Genomic DNA, 17,165 nt, shown 5'->3' on the forward strand with positions numbered 1-17,165 from the left:
AAAATCAAATAAAAATTATATTAAGAAAGGACCAACAAATAAAACTTAAAATAATAAATTTATTTTATTGTTCTTTTCTTCTTTCTTTATTTCTTACTTCATATATTTTCTTCTTCTATTGTTGTTGTTTTGCTTTCTCTTTTTTTTTAGTCTTTTTTTTTTTGTTTCTGTTGGCTTCATTTTTTTTATACACAGATGTCTTTGCTACGCTTAGGTGATTCTGTTCTACATTTGCCATTGCCGGATCTCTTTTGACGAGTTCCTCTCCGTCCCTGAGTTCTCCATGAATCCCTTTTTTTAGGTGTAACATGTAATTTTTGCCAAAATTACTAATTTCTTTCTATGTTATAGATTTGATAGATTCTAAATTTTATCACTTGTTTGAATTTAACGAAGTTACTTAGATTTACTTGTTTGCCCATGATAAATAGAAATAGATATCACCAAAGACCCATATATGTTCTATTTTTAATTTTATTTTGCTATTGTAAAAAATAGAGATAAGTACTGTTTTTATCCTTAAAGTTTAGGATCAAAATCAAATTCGTCCCTAATTTTATTTTGGATTTAAAATCGTCTCCAACATTTTCATTTGGTATTAAAATTGTCCTTTCTATATTTTTTTTCGAACAAAAATACCCTTTCCTAACCCCACCTTTCACCATCACCACCACTTTTATTACCACCAACTATTCCTCTTCTCATATCTACTCATTTTAATCCATCAACAACAGCAACACAACAAAACTCACACTACTACTCCTCCTCCTCCTCCAACTCCTACTCATCACTATTTACCTTATCGGCGGTCGACGACCTTCTCCGGCGACAGCAGTGGCAGAGCAAACCGGCAACCTTGTTGTCTCTACTTTACTCTGGATCTCGTTTGTCTTTCTCTATAATTGATTAAGTTTTTCATTCTTTTTTTCAAAAAAAATCTGAATGCTTTGTTGTTGTTGTTGTTGTTGTTGTTAGATTTGCAGGATTTGATGTTATATTTAAAACAAAAATTTTTGAAGCATCGGAGATGGTGGTGAACATTAAGGCTGAGCTTTTTTGCTTCTCTGTTAGCATTTGCAGGGGCTTTTCTTGTTCCAGATCTCCTTTTCCTTCATTTTCCGGTGCAATTTTCAAGAACAACAGTGGCGGCAGTTTCGATGGTGGTGGCCACGATTTTGAGCTTTCTCCCTCTCGCTCTCTCGTTCTCTCGCTCCCCCCTCCCCGACAGTCTCACTCTCTTCTTAATCTCTTTAAAATAAATGAGGTTGTTGATATTGTTCTTGAATTTGAATAATATGTTGTTGAAGATGAATTTTTAAATTTGAATGTTATGTTGTTGATGATGAATTTGTGTTGTTATTGTTGATGGATTAAAATGAATAGATATGAGAAAAGGAATAGTTGGTGGTAATAAAGGTGGTGGTGGTGGTGGTGAACAGTGTGGTTAGGGAAGGGTAGTCTTGTCCGAAAAAAGTTGAAAGGACAATTTTAATACAAATGAAACGTTGGGGACGATTTTAAATCCAAGATAATATTAGAAACGAATTTAATTTTGACCATAAACCTTAGAGATCAAAATAGTACTTATCCCTAAAAAATAAGTAATTTGCTTTGTTGAGTATATTATTCGTTCGCCTTTGTTACAAATTGAAACAGGAACTTGACTCGACGCCAAAGCAGAATTCAGCTAGTGTTCCAAAAGGTTCTTATGTCCTGTGTTATGTTAGGAGGATTTAAAATTTTCTATCTCATGTTCTATATTTTGCTCTTTTTTTTTGTATTGATAATCTCTTATCCAAATTGAAAAATACTGTCTTACTCATGAAGTTTGCATAATTTTGTATTTTGTTTGATATGTATAAGAAATAACTTCATAATTTTATTTTTAAAATTTGGAAATGAAAAATCTTTCAACATAAGAAAATTCTTAAATTGCTTTATGCAGTCTAATGAATATTTTCATACACTAGATAATCATGGCTGCTTCAACTGCAATTCAAGTTTAATTTATACTTAAAATATTATTTTTATTTTTGAATGATCAATTATAGTATATGTTTCTATTGTTAGTCTAATAAAGTATAATATAATTTTAGTCTATTCATCATTAAACGACTCTTCACTCTTGTCTAGTGTTTATTTCATTTTTATTTTATCTTTGTTTTTAGTTACTACTTACTAGTTGTTATGCTAATAAATTAGAGAATTTTTGGATAATATTGCGGATAATAAATAGTCAAACCAAATTTTAAACTTAGCAATTTGTAAAACTTGATAATAGACCATGTTTTGATTGTAGAAAAGTTGTATTATTGGTGTTAACATTCTCTTCGATATTTTCAGATGTAGTTTCACTATGATCAAAATTACTAACTACATAACTAACTCAGAGATTTAAAGCAAAGTTCTTGGTCTTAAATGTGAATGAGTTGGTAGTCATGATTAGAAATTAATTACTTAATAAAAAATGCTAGTAAACTTTGATAGCAGGTAATTTTTTTTAAATTTAGTGAAACTCTAAACTTTAATTGTTGTAGGTATTTTATTAATAATGTTATGTTTAAGTTTCTTTTTAAATTATGCATATTTATATCCATTGTCAAGATATGCTAATGCCAACATCAATGCCATATCCTCTGTCAGTGTTGTAAAAACCAGACCGGATCGGCCGGTTCGACTGGAAAATTGGTGAACCGGATCTTAAACCGGTCCGGTCCTCTAATTAAACCGAATAAAGAAGAGAACTGGTGTGAACCGGTCAAATCCGGAGTGAACCGGTAAAAACCGGTCAAACTTGATAAAACCGGTCCAATCGAACCGCTGGTTCAAACGAGAAATTAGTGAACCGGATCTTAAACCGGTCCAGTCCTCTAATTAAACCGAATAAGGAAGAGAATCGATGTGAACCGGTCAAACCCGTAGTGAACTGGTAAAAACCGGTCAAATTCGATAAAACCAGTCCAATCAATGAACCGGATCTTAAACCGGTCCAGTCCTCTAATTAAACCGAATAAGGAAGAGAATCGATGTGAACCGGTCAAACCCGTAGTGAACCGGTAAAAACCGGTCAAATTCGATAAAACCGGTCCAATTGAACCACTGGTTCAAACGAGAAATCAGTGAACCAAATCTTAAACCGATCCAGTCCTCTAATTAAACCGAATAAGGAAGAGAACCGGTAAAAACCGGTCAAACTCAATAAAATCGATCCAACCGAACCGCTGGAAATTAAAATTTTTCAAAATGGGTGGGGTGGGGTTTGAACCCCTGTCCTCAATGAAAAAAGAGCAAGTCACAGCCACCAAGCTATCACAATTCTAATTAATATGTTTACAAATTATTATATATATACATTAAAATATTTATAATAGAGTAAAATTAATAAAATACTTATTATTTTTGTTTTATATTATTTTAGAATAGCTGAATATTCTTAAAATATTAGTAAAAATATGTATTTTAAATTTTAACTTTAAATTTTTTACTATTTTTTATTTTTTATTTACATAGGACCGGGTTAACCGGTTCAACCAGTGACCCATCGGTTGAACTAATGACCCAGTAACCCAGTAGCTTGACCGGTTCGATTACCGGTTCGTTTCTGACAACTATGTCCTCTGTAGTGAATTCCGAAATTTTTCAAGTAGTTGAGTCTAAGCAAGGTGATGTCAAGGCAAAAAGGAATGATATTTAACATGAAAAATCTGAACTAAGGCCTGCTCAATTTCAGCATCAACTTCATTCGAATGAATCTGATGTACTAATATCATCTACTTGTATAAAAGCATAAGGAATAGTGGTATAGAAGCATTAAAGTTGTCTAACTTTAGCTAATGTATAATTATGCATTGGATTTTTTACTTGTAATGAAATTATATCAATTAAAAATTTTATAGGTATTTCTTTTTCTAAGATATTTTGTTTTGTTTTATTAATTTTAGTTCTGAATTACACAATTTTAGTTCAAAATTATAGAATTTGTGCAGAATTATATAATTTTATTAATTAAGAGTAGACTTATATAATTTTACTGCAAAATTACAGAATTTGTACAAAAAGTGCACAATTAACTATGTACAAAATCAGAGAATTAGTGCAAAGATGCGAAATTTAACTTGCTAAATGCAAAATTATAAAATGTGTGTAGAATTTTATTAACTAAGGCAGAATTACACAACTTCAACCCAAAATTATAGATTTTATATAGAATTACAGAATATAAGTGCAAAATTTTGTAGTTTACTTATAGAATTGCACAGTAAAACTAAAACCAAACCTGTAGCATAATGAAGGTGCATAATTTAGGTACAACTTTACGAAAACATTATTAAAATAAAAATAAAACTGCAAAAATCAAATGCAAGATTATACAAATATAATTAAAATAAAAGTAAAATAGCAAAATTCAAGTGCATGATTTCATAAATACAACTAAAATTAAAGTAGAATCACTTCATAAAGTTAGAATTATCTAAAGAAACTCATATTCTTTCTAGATTAGGATTTCTACATTTAGCACAATTATGACCACTCTCATCACATCGGCTATATTGTAAACACGCACATCTTGAAATCGTGACTCTTGGTGCTCTTGCATGGTCTTTCTGGAGGACGAATTGTTATAGGCGACATAAAAAAAATATTATTCTTTCAATTTGTCAGAGTTAAGTTGTTGACATCATGCATATCATGAGTTTCAACTGAAATCACACTATTCACATAAATCTTTTCTTGCGAGCTTTTTAGATAGGACTCTTCTACGTAGGTATAGATATTACTATGTAATAATTTGGTTGCAGCACAAGCATGTGAATATGAAATTCCAATCATTTGCCATTCAAGAGATGTATATTCTTTACATAGTAGATTCACACACACATCAACCGGTAACCCTCTAACCATAACATTATAATTTCTATATCGCATTGCTTTAAGAAACTCACCTCTAACTACATGCTCTATCAATATTTTATTAATCTTTGGCCCAACCTCATTCTTCCATTTAGCCATTTCTAATTTTGCGGTATATAACATATTTGCAAGTTTGTCTATATGCTCTATTATTAAAACATAAATACTGTGAATCCTCTCCTTTTTTATCTATGAATTAAATAATTCAGCAACATTAATAGTTATTAGGTCCCATTGGCAATGAGAGAATTGAGACTTTGCCCATTTATTAATATCTCATTTTTTTTCTCTAGCCAATTTGCAAAGCTATGATGAAAATGCATGAAGTTATTCCATAGCTTTTGTAAAATCTGTACCAAAACGAGTATAGCAAACTATATCTAGTAACTTTTTTGCATCTTCTTTCACTCCACCGTCACCGTGTATTCCCTTTTTGTAATTTTTTAAATTCCGCATTTAAATTTTTTTTTCATGTGTCGATAATAATATGCATATCTATCCTTATCATACACTTGCTCCACAGCTGTAATAATTGATTGATGCCTATTAGATACCAATATAATTGGTTTTGACCCAGTTAATTCTTTTAAATTAGACAGAAACCAAAGTCAATTCTCATTATTTTCGGTACTAACAATTGCTTATGCAATCAAAAATAAGTTATTATTGTCATCAAAGAAAGAGGCAGCTAGAAAAGTCCCTTTGTAGGGACAACTTAAGTGGCAATTGACAACCATCAATGAATAATATAAGCCTTGTTCCATGGAAAAAACTAGTCAATTGTTTGTGAATCAGTTTCTACTAAAGAATTACATATCCAAAGAATTAGTATACATGAATCTTTAGATACACCATTAGTTTTAATTAATATTTTTTTTTGCAGCCCAAATTTGGTGATATGTTAGTGAAAACACACATGCTTTGAAAATGTCATTTTTTATGTTATTAGGCAACTGATCAGAAGTTAATCTTAACTTGTTGACAATAATAAAAAATGCCAAATTAAACCCGAGAGAGTGATTATTCTCTAACACATCTTGAACTGAGTACTTATAATTCTTGGTAAAATGTGACTTAGGGGTGTGCATGGCCCGGCCCAACCCGAAGACCCGGCTCAGTCCCGAACACTTTAGGGGCTAATTTGTTGTGATTTCATCGGGTCTAGGGCCGGGTAAGGGTCTCAAAAATAGACCCGTTCATTATTTCGGGTCGGGTCCGGGCCATGGCTTAGGTCACCCGAAATCGGCCCGGTGGTCCGGTCATCATACACAATTAATATTTTGTGTATTAGTGATGGATGATGGCTATTTTTACATGAAATTTAAATATTGTAAACCTTAATATTTTGTGTTATTAGTTATTATACGACTATAAGTTAATGTTTTATGTTTAAAATGCATAAGATTTTAGACTAATTAATGCATAATATTGTGTTATTTGTATTGATTTAAATATTTAGTGTTATTAGACAATATTAGTATTGATTATGGTTATGCTTTAATTTTAGAGAAGAGTTGGTTCTTGTTATATTTTTCTAAGTGAATTTTACCATGTCAAATAATGGTTGGAGTCTTAGAAATTTGGATATTTTCACATGCTAGCTTATAAGAAGGTATCAAAGTAATGTAATGTTAACGGCCCGATTTTCATCCGGTTTTTACCTAGTATAATCGTGGCCCGAAAGTGTATAAATTTCATCGGGTCTAAGATCGGGTTCGGGTCTAATAAATATGTCCGGTATATATTTCGAATCAGATCTAAATCACATCAAACCCGGTTTCACCCGACCCATGCACACCTCTAAAATGTGTCACTACGGGCCTTTATAATAATTTTTTCAAATACAAATGATAAATACATACATGCACGAATTAATTTCTATATTGATTTCTTTTCAGTGATATAAGTGGAAAAGTGATTAAATGCAAGCCTGTATGGGTCTTAGCATCTCGCAAGTCATGAAGATTTGACATTGCATATCGCTGGTGTCGAGATGCTCTAATAGCAACAAGTGTCCTTCGATCTGTTTTATGCTCTGTTGCTCTTGCTACTCTACTTCATGTGACCAACGAGAAAACTACACTATGACATGCGTCCTGCATGTTTGTTGCGGGTAGTTGTTGTTGGAATAAATTATTTTATTAATTTAGATCATTCATATTGAGTCACAAAAAATATATTATAATGTGGAAACGTATTTTTATTAATAGAAATTAGAAATTAGACGAAAAACTTGTCTCAGTCTTATGATTCCTTTGATCTTCTTCAACCAAAGCCTCCTGTATTTTTAGGCGGTTGAATTGTAACTTTTTGATGGGGAAAGAGCAACAAAGACGGTTTTGGTATATTAGGGACCGAAACCCTAAAGGTCTATTTATATTTGAGCATGATACACATTAAACCTTAAAGACCAAATAAAATAGTATCTAAAGTCTATATCTAAAATCCAAAAGATTATTATCTAAGGAACAAAAGATAATATCTGGTTTTATTCTCATTTAATTCTAAATCAAAAGTAATAATGACTTATTTAATTTAGCATTTATAACAATAAATGAGATCACCATTATATAAGTCGGAAATGTTTGATAACCAAAGAAAATCAGCCAAAAACAGTCATAACTTGCCTTATTTAGCATTTATTAATTGTTGTAACAATTAATTAATGCTAAATAAGACAAATTTCTGGCCTTTTTTTTTGTCTACCTAGCATTATCCTAATTTAAAATAACATAATTTGTGATTATAATTAATATATGAATTGCCCACAAACAAATTAAAAAATTAAAATAATTTCCTAATAGTTGTCCACCACTCTCAAAATTTGTATAAAACCAGCTTCATGCATTTTATCTTGAAGTGTGCATAATATAGTGAGTTAGTACTGAGTTAATGAGTTTGTGAGAGTGAGAATGAAATACTAAATTGTAAGAGTTATATATATATTTTATTTGTGAGAATTAAAGATGTGTAAAGTTTGAGTGTTTGAAGTGTGGTTAAAAAAATTATATTTTTTTAATTTTGTCTTTAATAAAAAATTGTACAAGATATAATTCTACTAAAAGAACGTATTGTTGCGCATTTAAACAATCCTCAATATGTAGGTTACTATTTTGTTGCCAAATCATTTATATGTGTATGTTTTTTTTGAGTAAGATGCTATTTTAACTTCTAATATTTATGCTAAGTCCTAATTTTGTTCTTAACGTTTGAAACATCTTACTTTTATCTCAAACGTTTTATTTTGTCCTATTTTACTTATGTGGTTAATAACACTATTATGAAGCTGTCTTGGAAATTAGTTTAAGACAGAAATTCTCTTTAGATAAGAGTAATGTGCAGCAAATATAGTTGCGGTGTTGATCTTTATTCCGATTATGAAAAAACATATTTTTTGTTCAAAATGTTTAGAAAGACATTTCAAAAGTGTGGCAGAAATTTAAAAGAAAGCTAGTTTGGAGATTTTGTTATGGATATAACATCAAATTTTGAAAAGACCATTGGATCTCAAGTGCCTATAATTTTATTGATTTTGCTTAGAGCGATATAACTGAAGACATACTTGATGAAAGAATTTGTGATTATATTGCTGAAAATGAATAGAATTTGTAGTGCATTACAGATGTTTTGGGAAAGGACTGATGACCCATTTTTCATTGTCTTAAAGACCTCAGAACCAGGTTTAGAGAAGAATATTATTAAATCGACTTATAATCTTTACTTAACCTCGTGAAAGATGATAAGACCGAGCTTTAAGATTTAGAGGTTTGAAATACCTCTAAAAATTTAGAATTTTTGATAGTCGGGTGCTAAAAAAGCATTGCTGACTAATGAGTTCCGCTTTAGAAGACATATGCTTTCGAATAATTTGTGCAATATTTATGAAGTTTCATCTGAATCTTTACTCCATATTTTTCGTGATGGTAGAATTGTACATAGGACATAAAAGAGCATAGACGGAAGGCTGAGTTCAGATAACTTTTTCACCTTATCCCTAGTCTCTTAGTTATTGGTGAACTTATCTTCTTAGTCTCATATCAAAAGGTTCAAACTTGTGGCTCTTCCTTTTTGATAGTACTTTGTATTAGTTTTGTGAGAATAGATTCGTTTTTTAAAGATATAGAGCTCTTGATGAATGTAAGATTCATGGACTAGCTCTCCATTAGCCAAAGACTACCACCTAATTCAAATTGAGTTGTTTCAAATAAGGAAGGTAAATAATTTCTTAGAAAAACAAGTGTATTGGTTGTCTCTCAAACTCTTATCCATTAAACTTAATTCAGATAGCTTTGTGATAAAAGACAGAAAGATGACGTGTTAAGAAATTTTTAGAGATCATGAAAGAAAATTTTTAGAAGCTTATAGTACTAACTTAAGTATTTGTATTGTGACATTTTTTTGAGGTTAGATCTAACGATGAATATGAGTTTCGCTTATGCGAAAATGAAAATTGAGTCAAAAGTAATTATGGTTTTGTATCTACAAGATTCAATTCATTTTCATTTTTTGGATTTTTTTTGTCTTTGCCATCCAAAACAGATGCAGCAGATTGAAGAGTTGGAATCTTTATCATATAGTTAGAGAAGTAAATTTTGTACACATAAATTAATCTTACGTAGATATAATTTATAATATAATTGTTATATATTTCTTTTTATGTTGTATTTTTCTTAGGTTTTTTGCAGATTCAATTAGAAACTATATTTCTTAAAATAGTAGTTGTATAATCTAGATTTTTTTTGAACGTTTCTGTCCCGTTGATTATAAAATAAAATTTTATATTTAAATAAATATGCAAATAAATTTATTACATGAATTAAATAAGGAAAAGTAATTATTTTATTATGTAATAATCAAAATATATTTTGTTTCTGTTTTTCAAAGATGTTGGCTGAGTTGCCAAAATGTATTAAGGCGAATGTGTTTTCAGGTGAGGACTGAGGTTACCTAACCCTTCACACCCTCGAAAAGTCCGCCAACCCCCGCCCTATCACTAACCCCATCCCCTAAACAAAACAAAACTGAAACCCAACCCCCAAAGTCACTGCTACTTGATTAGTAGTTAATTACAATTAGTATTGGTATTAACAATTAAGAATCCCATTTATACAGAACCTAAACCATCCTACTACCACATTCCCCATTCGCCAACCCCCCTCCTTCTCTGTAACTGATGGAAGCATCGGCAGCGTTGTCGCGCATCGGGCTTGCGGGCCTGGCGGTGATGGGCCAAAACCTGGCTCTGAACATAGCGGAGAAAGGCTTCCCAATCTCCGTGTACAACCGCACAACCTCCAAGGTCGACGAGACCGTAGATCGGGCCCGCCAAGAGGGCTCTCTCCCTCTCACCGGTCAATACAACCCCCGCGACTTCGTCCTCTCACTCCAACGGCCCAGATCCGTCATCATCCTCGTCAAGGCCGGCGCCCCCGTTGACCAGACCATCGCCGCTCTCTCCGACCACATGGAGCCTGGCGACACCATCATCGACGGCGGGAACGAGTGGTACGAGAACACCGAGCGCCGCATCCACCAGGCCTCCGAGAAGGGACTCCTCTACCTTGGCATGGGAGTCTCCGGCGGCGAAGAGGGCGCCCGTAACGGTCCTTCCCTCATGCCCGGCGGCTCTCTCCAGGCCTACAACAACATCCAGGATATTCTCTCCAAGGTGGCCGCTCAGGTCGAGGACGGCCCCTGCGTCACCTACATCGGCGAGGGAGGTTCTGGAAACTTCGTGAAGATGGTCCACAACGGAATTGAATACGGAGACATGCAGTTAATCTCTGAAGCCTACGATGTTCTCAAGCATGTTGGTGGTTTGAACAATTCTGAGCTCGCTGATATTTTCGCGGAGTGGAACCGTGGGGAGCTTGAGAGTTTCCTCATTGAGATCACCGCTGATATCTTCAAGGTGAAGGATGAGGAAGGTGGTGATGGTTTCTTGGTGGATAAGATTCTTGATAAGACCGGCATGAAGGGCACTGTGCTGCCAGTGTTTTGAAGGAAGCTGGAATGAGTGATGATATCGCATCTGCCGCGAGGGTTGGCGTCGACAAGAAGCGATTGATTGATGATGTGAGGCAGGCATTGTATGCTTCCAAGATTTGCAGCTATGCTCAGGGGATGAACTTGTTGAGGGCCAAGAGTAATGAGAAAGGTTGGAACTTGAATTTGGGAGAGTTGGCTAGGATTTGGAAGGGTGGATGTATCATAAGAGCTGTGTTCTTGGATAGGATCAAGAAGGCCTATCAGAGGAATCCCAACTTGGCGAGCTTGATCGTGGACCCAGAGTTTGCGAGGGAGATGGTGCAGAGGCAGGCTGCTTGGAGGAGGGTCGTGGGGTTGGCCATTTCGGCTGGAATCAGCACTCCTGGGATGTGTGCTAGCCTTGCTTACTTTGACACGTACCGGAGGGCACGGCTGCCGGCTAACCTTGTTCAGGCTCAGAGAGACTTGTTCGGAGCTCATACTTATGAGAGGGTTGATCGCCCCGGAGCTTTCCATACTGAGTGGACAAAACTCGCTCGCAAGAGTGGATCTGGGGTTGGTGCTCTCAATTGATACGTGTTTTGGTTGGGTTGGTTAGTTGTATTTGTGCTTTATTGTTCATGCAGCATTTGAGTTGAAAAATTGACACTGTATGTGCTTCTTTTGAGGATCCTTGTTTAGGCAGAGGAAAAACCACTATTGTTTACTTCTTATATCTGTTTTTGCTCTTAATTTAATAAAAGCAAGGTTTTTTCCACACAGGTTTTGATTTGTTTCCCTTTTTCTTTACAATCAACTAGGCTGTTGTATTAAAATTTGATGCTTTAAAACTTTGCAGTTGTATGAGATGAGACTAGTTAGTAAGATTAAAATTGCTCCATGTGATGGATAAGGGTGTTGATGATTACTGCTAATTGCCAAAAATATTCCCCTGTAGAACATGTTACATGCAATTATGATATTGTCCTATAGTGTGAGAAGACTAAGAACAAGGTACTGTATTATGTAGTCTTGGCATAGATAAAGCCATTAAGTCATATATGGTAGAGTTACAAATGCATTCTTCATTGCACAGAATAGAAGAAGCCAGGGTTTGTTGGGATCAAAACTTAAGGTTTTGGTTTGCCAAGTAACTCATTCCACACTTCCCATTTTGGCTTTTGATCTTGAGATGAGACTGAAGCAGTTATTTTAACTTGGAACAAACATGGAATCTTGCTTCTTTGAAAAGAAAGGAGAATTGCAGAGATATATTTTTGTTATTATGAATCAAACTCTACTTGAGAATTATTTAATTCCGTCCGATTTTTATGACAGTTTCATGTAAACAAAGTTATGTCAATCACCAGAGAGATGTCTCCAAAGAATCAATTTCGCATTCCGTTGAAAAAGAATCATAGAAAATTTTACCATCCATTTTATTTCAACCAACCAAATACACCAAAGGAAACTGTACCCCTCTAGATTTGTTGAAGGGTCTATATGGTGAAACATTATCAGACACAAACTACTCATTGATCCCTCTAACTAATTGAGCATATCATAAATGATTTTACAGAATGATCCTATCCTACTGCATTACCTAACACTAGATATAAGATTTTTCAGTACTTTCAAAAGATATCTTGGCAAGAGAATCACAAAATTCTCCTCCTTTTGGAGTAGTTCTTGTTCTCGGTTTTATTACTATGGTCAACACCTGTGCCCTCAGCAGTTCTTCCCTGAACTTTCAATGCATGCTTGACAAAAACGTTTAACCTCCACAGTGTGTAGTCGTTCTGTAAAATTTAGCAGAAAAAAAAAGGTTTAGCAACAAGAAAGAGCATGCTTCGCGGAACAACATAACGACTCAAGGAAAGGCAAGGCAAAACTGAAAAATGGTTGACAGCAAACATCAGTAGCTATAGATACAACGTGGAGAGACCTGAGAATTAATGTCAAGTTCCACAACTTCAGCATTAGGTTGGAAGTTTGGATTGTTTTCATGAACTATTTGCAATGCTCTGATGAGGTATTCAGGAGACAACCTTGGGAGAGCTGTCCCAAGTAGAACTTTCTCCTGAGATGAGAGTTTCCTGCAGTATTTTCAGCAACATTTAGCAATACCAAAAGAAAAAGGTTTCTTGAACAATGAACATGGACATCAATGTCACGATGAAATTTAAGGAACCTATGAGTTTTGAAGGATATAAAAACCTATCAGCCTTCAATGTTATATTGGCATAAAACAGCTTGTTCAAAATCAACTCAATGCCAAGACACATGTACGTGAGACAAATTCAACAGCGTAAGTAGCAAAGGGACATCAATATTAAGAACAAGTGGTATACTTTATCATTCAAATCTTCTTAGAGGGGATGTAGGTTGTTATACATGTAACCGCCATTTGTATTCATCTCAGTTATAAAGTCTGGTGACTTTTAGAAAATTTTAACCTTAGTGTAAATGATAAGACAGAAAAACAAGCAAATGGCAACGTATAACACATATCTATTGCAATTTGACCATCATCAAGAGGCATCAATACGAGGTTAATAGTTTACAAACCTGCAGTTTTGAATAACCAATGCTTTAAGACTCTTCAAATGCACATCAACCTTGTCCAGCTGAAACAACAGGAAGAAGATCAAATGGCAGCATAAAGCATACTCCTAAGTAAAATCAAATAACTGATTTAGAACATGATTCTAGAATAAAAATAATCAATCAACCTCAACAGATAAATCCCTAGTCATATTGGCATAAGTTGCTTCTTGTGCGAGCTGTGTTTCCAACTGTGCATCCGCTTCTTCCTTTAAATGTCTCCTCTCCTAACATACAAAATAAAAAGTTACATAGGACAACTGAAAACTGTGTTATTTCTATATATGTAGCCATTGAAATTATGTGTAATCTTTCACTCATCTAAAAGAGAGGCAAAGATTTTGGGAGAAAAAAAGTTACCTCTTGGTCAACTTTAGGCAACAGGAGCAGCCATTTCTCTTCGAACTTGTTCAGCAAGGTTCTCGCCATAACATGGACTTCATTCTTTTTATCATTGTATTTCATTGCATTCTTAAAAATCAACCTTACATCAGAATATATCTCCCTGACATTCTTATAACCAGAGCCATCCTTAGCTTCCATTTTTCTTTTTATTGTGCTGAAATCCATAGGCTTATTGATAACCTATGAGAAGGGAAATTTAAAAATAAAATAAAAAAGGGTAGTATTATCCCAAGAAAGAAACATTGAACATAAAAAGAACTCCTTTAATAGTTTTGGATCAATACAAGGATTTCAAATGTCATTTATCTAGAAGATATAAAGTCTACTCACTTGCATTCCCACCTATAATGGTGCACATTAGAAAGGAATTGAGAAGCAAGGAATCATCTCCCAAGTAAGTAGGAAACTAGAAATAGTAACATAGTAAGTGATATCGTATGTGGCACGTTTCTCATGATAGTGAGAGGAAACAGTGAAGATACTTTTGTAACTAGATAATGAAGTAATTATAGAGGAGAGAACTAGTCATCCAAAAGTCAGAAATTAATTTTTAAATGATTTTTTAGTTGGTGTAATTCACCAAAATAGGTGGTTGGGGTGATGTACAAGAATATGAGTTGGTCTGCTTTTTGCAACCAGCAAAAAGCTAAGGAGTAACTACGTATCGCAGAAGAAAACGCATACTGTTTTCACAACTTATGAAATGCAGAAAAAGATTAAAAAATATTATTTTTCACAACCTGAAATATAGAAGAGGACAAAAAAACAATTGCTTTTCATAACGTGTAAAAGATTTAGGCTCATATTTCTAAAATTAACCTATATGACCCATTTTTAGGAAATTCACATTTTTTTTTATACCATATACCAAATTTTCAGCCTCCAAAAGCCAGTTATTTTATTTTTTCTTAGTTCTGTATTTGATGCTGAAATATCCAAGTTTGGTTACAGCATAAGCAAGTACATCCAACATAATTATTTGTCATCTGGTACAGTTTTCCATGAAATTATAAACAAAGAATTCCCAGAAAAAGGAAAGAGAGAAAAATATTACCTCATAATAGTCATACAGTCCCAGACCTTCAACATCTACAGGATCCATAAAAGGCCAAGCCCATTCATGCTGAGTAATCTGTGAAGCAATGAATGCATCACAATTAAAAACTTGGCAGAACTCAAAATTCAACACAAGCGGTCATATTTATTTGAACAACCAGAAAGAAAACTGATCAATTTTTCTTGATGAAAATGAAACTTAGCATGTAAGGAAATACTATTTTCCATCAAATGAATTCATCTCAATAAAATGCTTTCTACCAGTGAAAGCAGAACAAAATTGTCCTTAATGGATAATCATTTGTTTGAATTCAGTTCATTAATTTAACAAAAACAAAATTCATATTCAAGCAAGATACTGATAACATACATTGGAATTCCATGATTTCATCTTAATCCAACAATAGACATGAAACCTTAGACGTAGTTGTAGAGTGTTAGCAATTACCTGACGCAATATAACGGAAAACTGGCGCATGAGTTCTTCCCTTCCTTTTGCAGCATCAGCATCAGCTTCATTGTGTGAATCACCTTGCAGTGACTTCTTAGTTCCAATAAGATGCTTATTTTCACCCTTGTTTTTGGAATTATTAACTTTAAAATCGTTGGATTGGTAGAACTGTTCAACTTCATTTACTTGTTTCTCTAGCTACATTGAGCACAATACACAAAGAAACACTTTTTTGTTAACTCATTTTCAAATAAAGAAGTTTAAATATTAACAAGCCTATGCATGCATAACAGCAATTCCACACTTAACATGTGCTAGATCCTTATAACCCAACTAACATTAGCTTCTACCTTCCAGCTTTATAACAAAGAGAACATTTCAAAGGGAATCATGAAAACAATATAACAATATCCTAACTAATGCAATGTGTTTAGAAGCATAGAAAACTTTTCTTTATATTGTTTTCAATCATAGGGATTATGAAAACATTTAGATGTCAGAGACTTCATGAAAATATAGATCAGAGAACTTCTAAAGGGGACTAAATTGCCATATTTTCATGAGAGGAGCATACTATTGAGAATGTGCTGTGAATTTATACTCACTATTTGAATAAACATTACCCCAAAGAAATAAACTTTAAGAATTTAATCTTTATGCACTGTTGGTATCAGTGTAAAATGGCTATACAAGAATCTAATTATATATTATTACGTTAAGAAAAGTAATTACATTTCACACTCACTATTTGAATAGCAATCTAAATGAAAAAGATTGATTGAAAACAATATATCAAAATTAAACACAAAACTCAAACCAAAATAAGTTACATCCACATATGAGGAGTCCATTTTGATCCACATACACTGACCCACATTGCATGCACAAACATGAAGAACATTTTCTTCTTGGACTCACACGTGATAATAAAGAGTTAAAGACAACAAGACAGGGTAAAACTTTACCGAGACAAGAAGTGAAGAACAAGGCAGAAAAACAAGAATCAGCAGCATTATCTAGTATCAAGAAAAAAATCAATAGAGATATTTAAAATCTTCATCATCTGGTACATGTGATGTGAGTGAGTAATGTTGGATCCTATATTTAAAAAAAAAAAAAATTGAATGCTATGTTGAACATGAATTGTAATTAAATAAAAAATTAAAGCATCATGGACGCATGAATTATATATCAATTATGGTTGAAAAATGATAATCCACAAACATAGATAATTAAATAAAGAAATAGTTTTGAGTTATTATGATTAGTATTTAGTAGTATAGGATGGTTCACCTTGACAACTTGAGTTTGAATTTGATCGATTGAGAACCTAAAACCGTTCAGATCCTCCTCTGTGACACTGGAATACAAAGCAGCCATTGATGCCAGAAATCTTTCTCTTTCTTCTTTCCTTTTTTTTTCTATAAAAAAAATATCCTTTTACTATTATTATTTGTTTGAGCCATTATTTATATCAGATTCTGTTTTACATATTCGGGTTTGGAAGCGAGTGAGGGTTTAGTGAGGGTTTTTTTTCCTTCTTTGATTCAGAGATAAGTTTTTAAGAGTTATATTTAATGTGCTTAATTAAATAAGTTTTTAATTATAATAATAGTATTTTAAATGATGTTAATTAAAAATTCTCTGTAACTAAAACTAATTTATGTTTGTGATTAGCTAAACATGCTCATTATTATCTCTTGAAACAAATTTTGAAATTGCTTTCTTACTACATGTCAATACGTCATTACTCCAAATATTAGCATGCTCT

At 33.2% G+C, this 17,165-nt stretch overlaps 2 protein-coding genes across 2 annotated transcripts; one reads left to right on the forward strand and one right to left on the reverse strand.

The window, feature by feature from the left end:
* Positions 9,847 to 11,660, forward strand: LOC107639073 (6-phosphogluconate dehydrogenase, decarboxylating 2, chloroplastic-like). Its single transcript, XM_016342489.2, is given in 2 exon segments — positions 9,847 to 10,892; positions 10,895 to 11,660. Coding segments are annotated over 2 exon segments (1,386 nt in total). The 5' UTR covers positions 9,847 to 10,084; the 3' UTR covers positions 11,473 to 11,660.
* Positions 11,690 to 16,822, reverse strand: LOC107636204 (transcription factor GTE1-like). Its single transcript, XM_016339729.2, has 8 exons — positions 16,688 to 16,822; positions 15,392 to 15,592; positions 14,942 to 15,019; positions 13,843 to 14,067; positions 13,611 to 13,709; positions 13,447 to 13,505; positions 12,824 to 12,974; positions 11,690 to 12,677 (listed from the first exon to the last, which is right to left on the reverse strand). Exons 1-8 carry the CDS (start codon positions 16,772 to 16,774, stop codon positions 12,537 to 12,539), a joined length of 1,041 nt encoding a protein of 346 aa, XP_016195215.1. The 5' UTR covers positions 16,775 to 16,822; the 3' UTR covers positions 11,690 to 12,536.

The sequence above is a fragment of the Arachis ipaensis genome, chromosome B04 (genome assembly GCF_000816755.2).
Source record: "Arachis ipaensis cultivar K30076 chromosome B04, Araip1.1, whole genome shotgun sequence".
Taxonomy (NCBI): domain Eukaryota; kingdom Viridiplantae; phylum Streptophyta; class Magnoliopsida; order Fabales; family Fabaceae; genus Arachis; species Arachis ipaensis.

Coding starts and splice junctions, on each gene's coding strand:
- LOC107636204 (XM_016339729.2), bottom strand. CDS start 16,774: ATGGCTGCTTTGTATTCCAGTGTCACAGAGGAGGATCTGAACGGTTTT. Junction 13,506..13,610: donor CTAGGGATTTATCTGTTGAG/GTTGATTGATTA, acceptor CTGTTGTTTCAG/CTGGACAAGGTTGATGTGCA. Junction 12,678..12,823: donor AACTTGACATTAATTCTCAG/GTCTCTCCACGT, acceptor TAAATTTTACAG/AACGACTACACACTGTGGAG.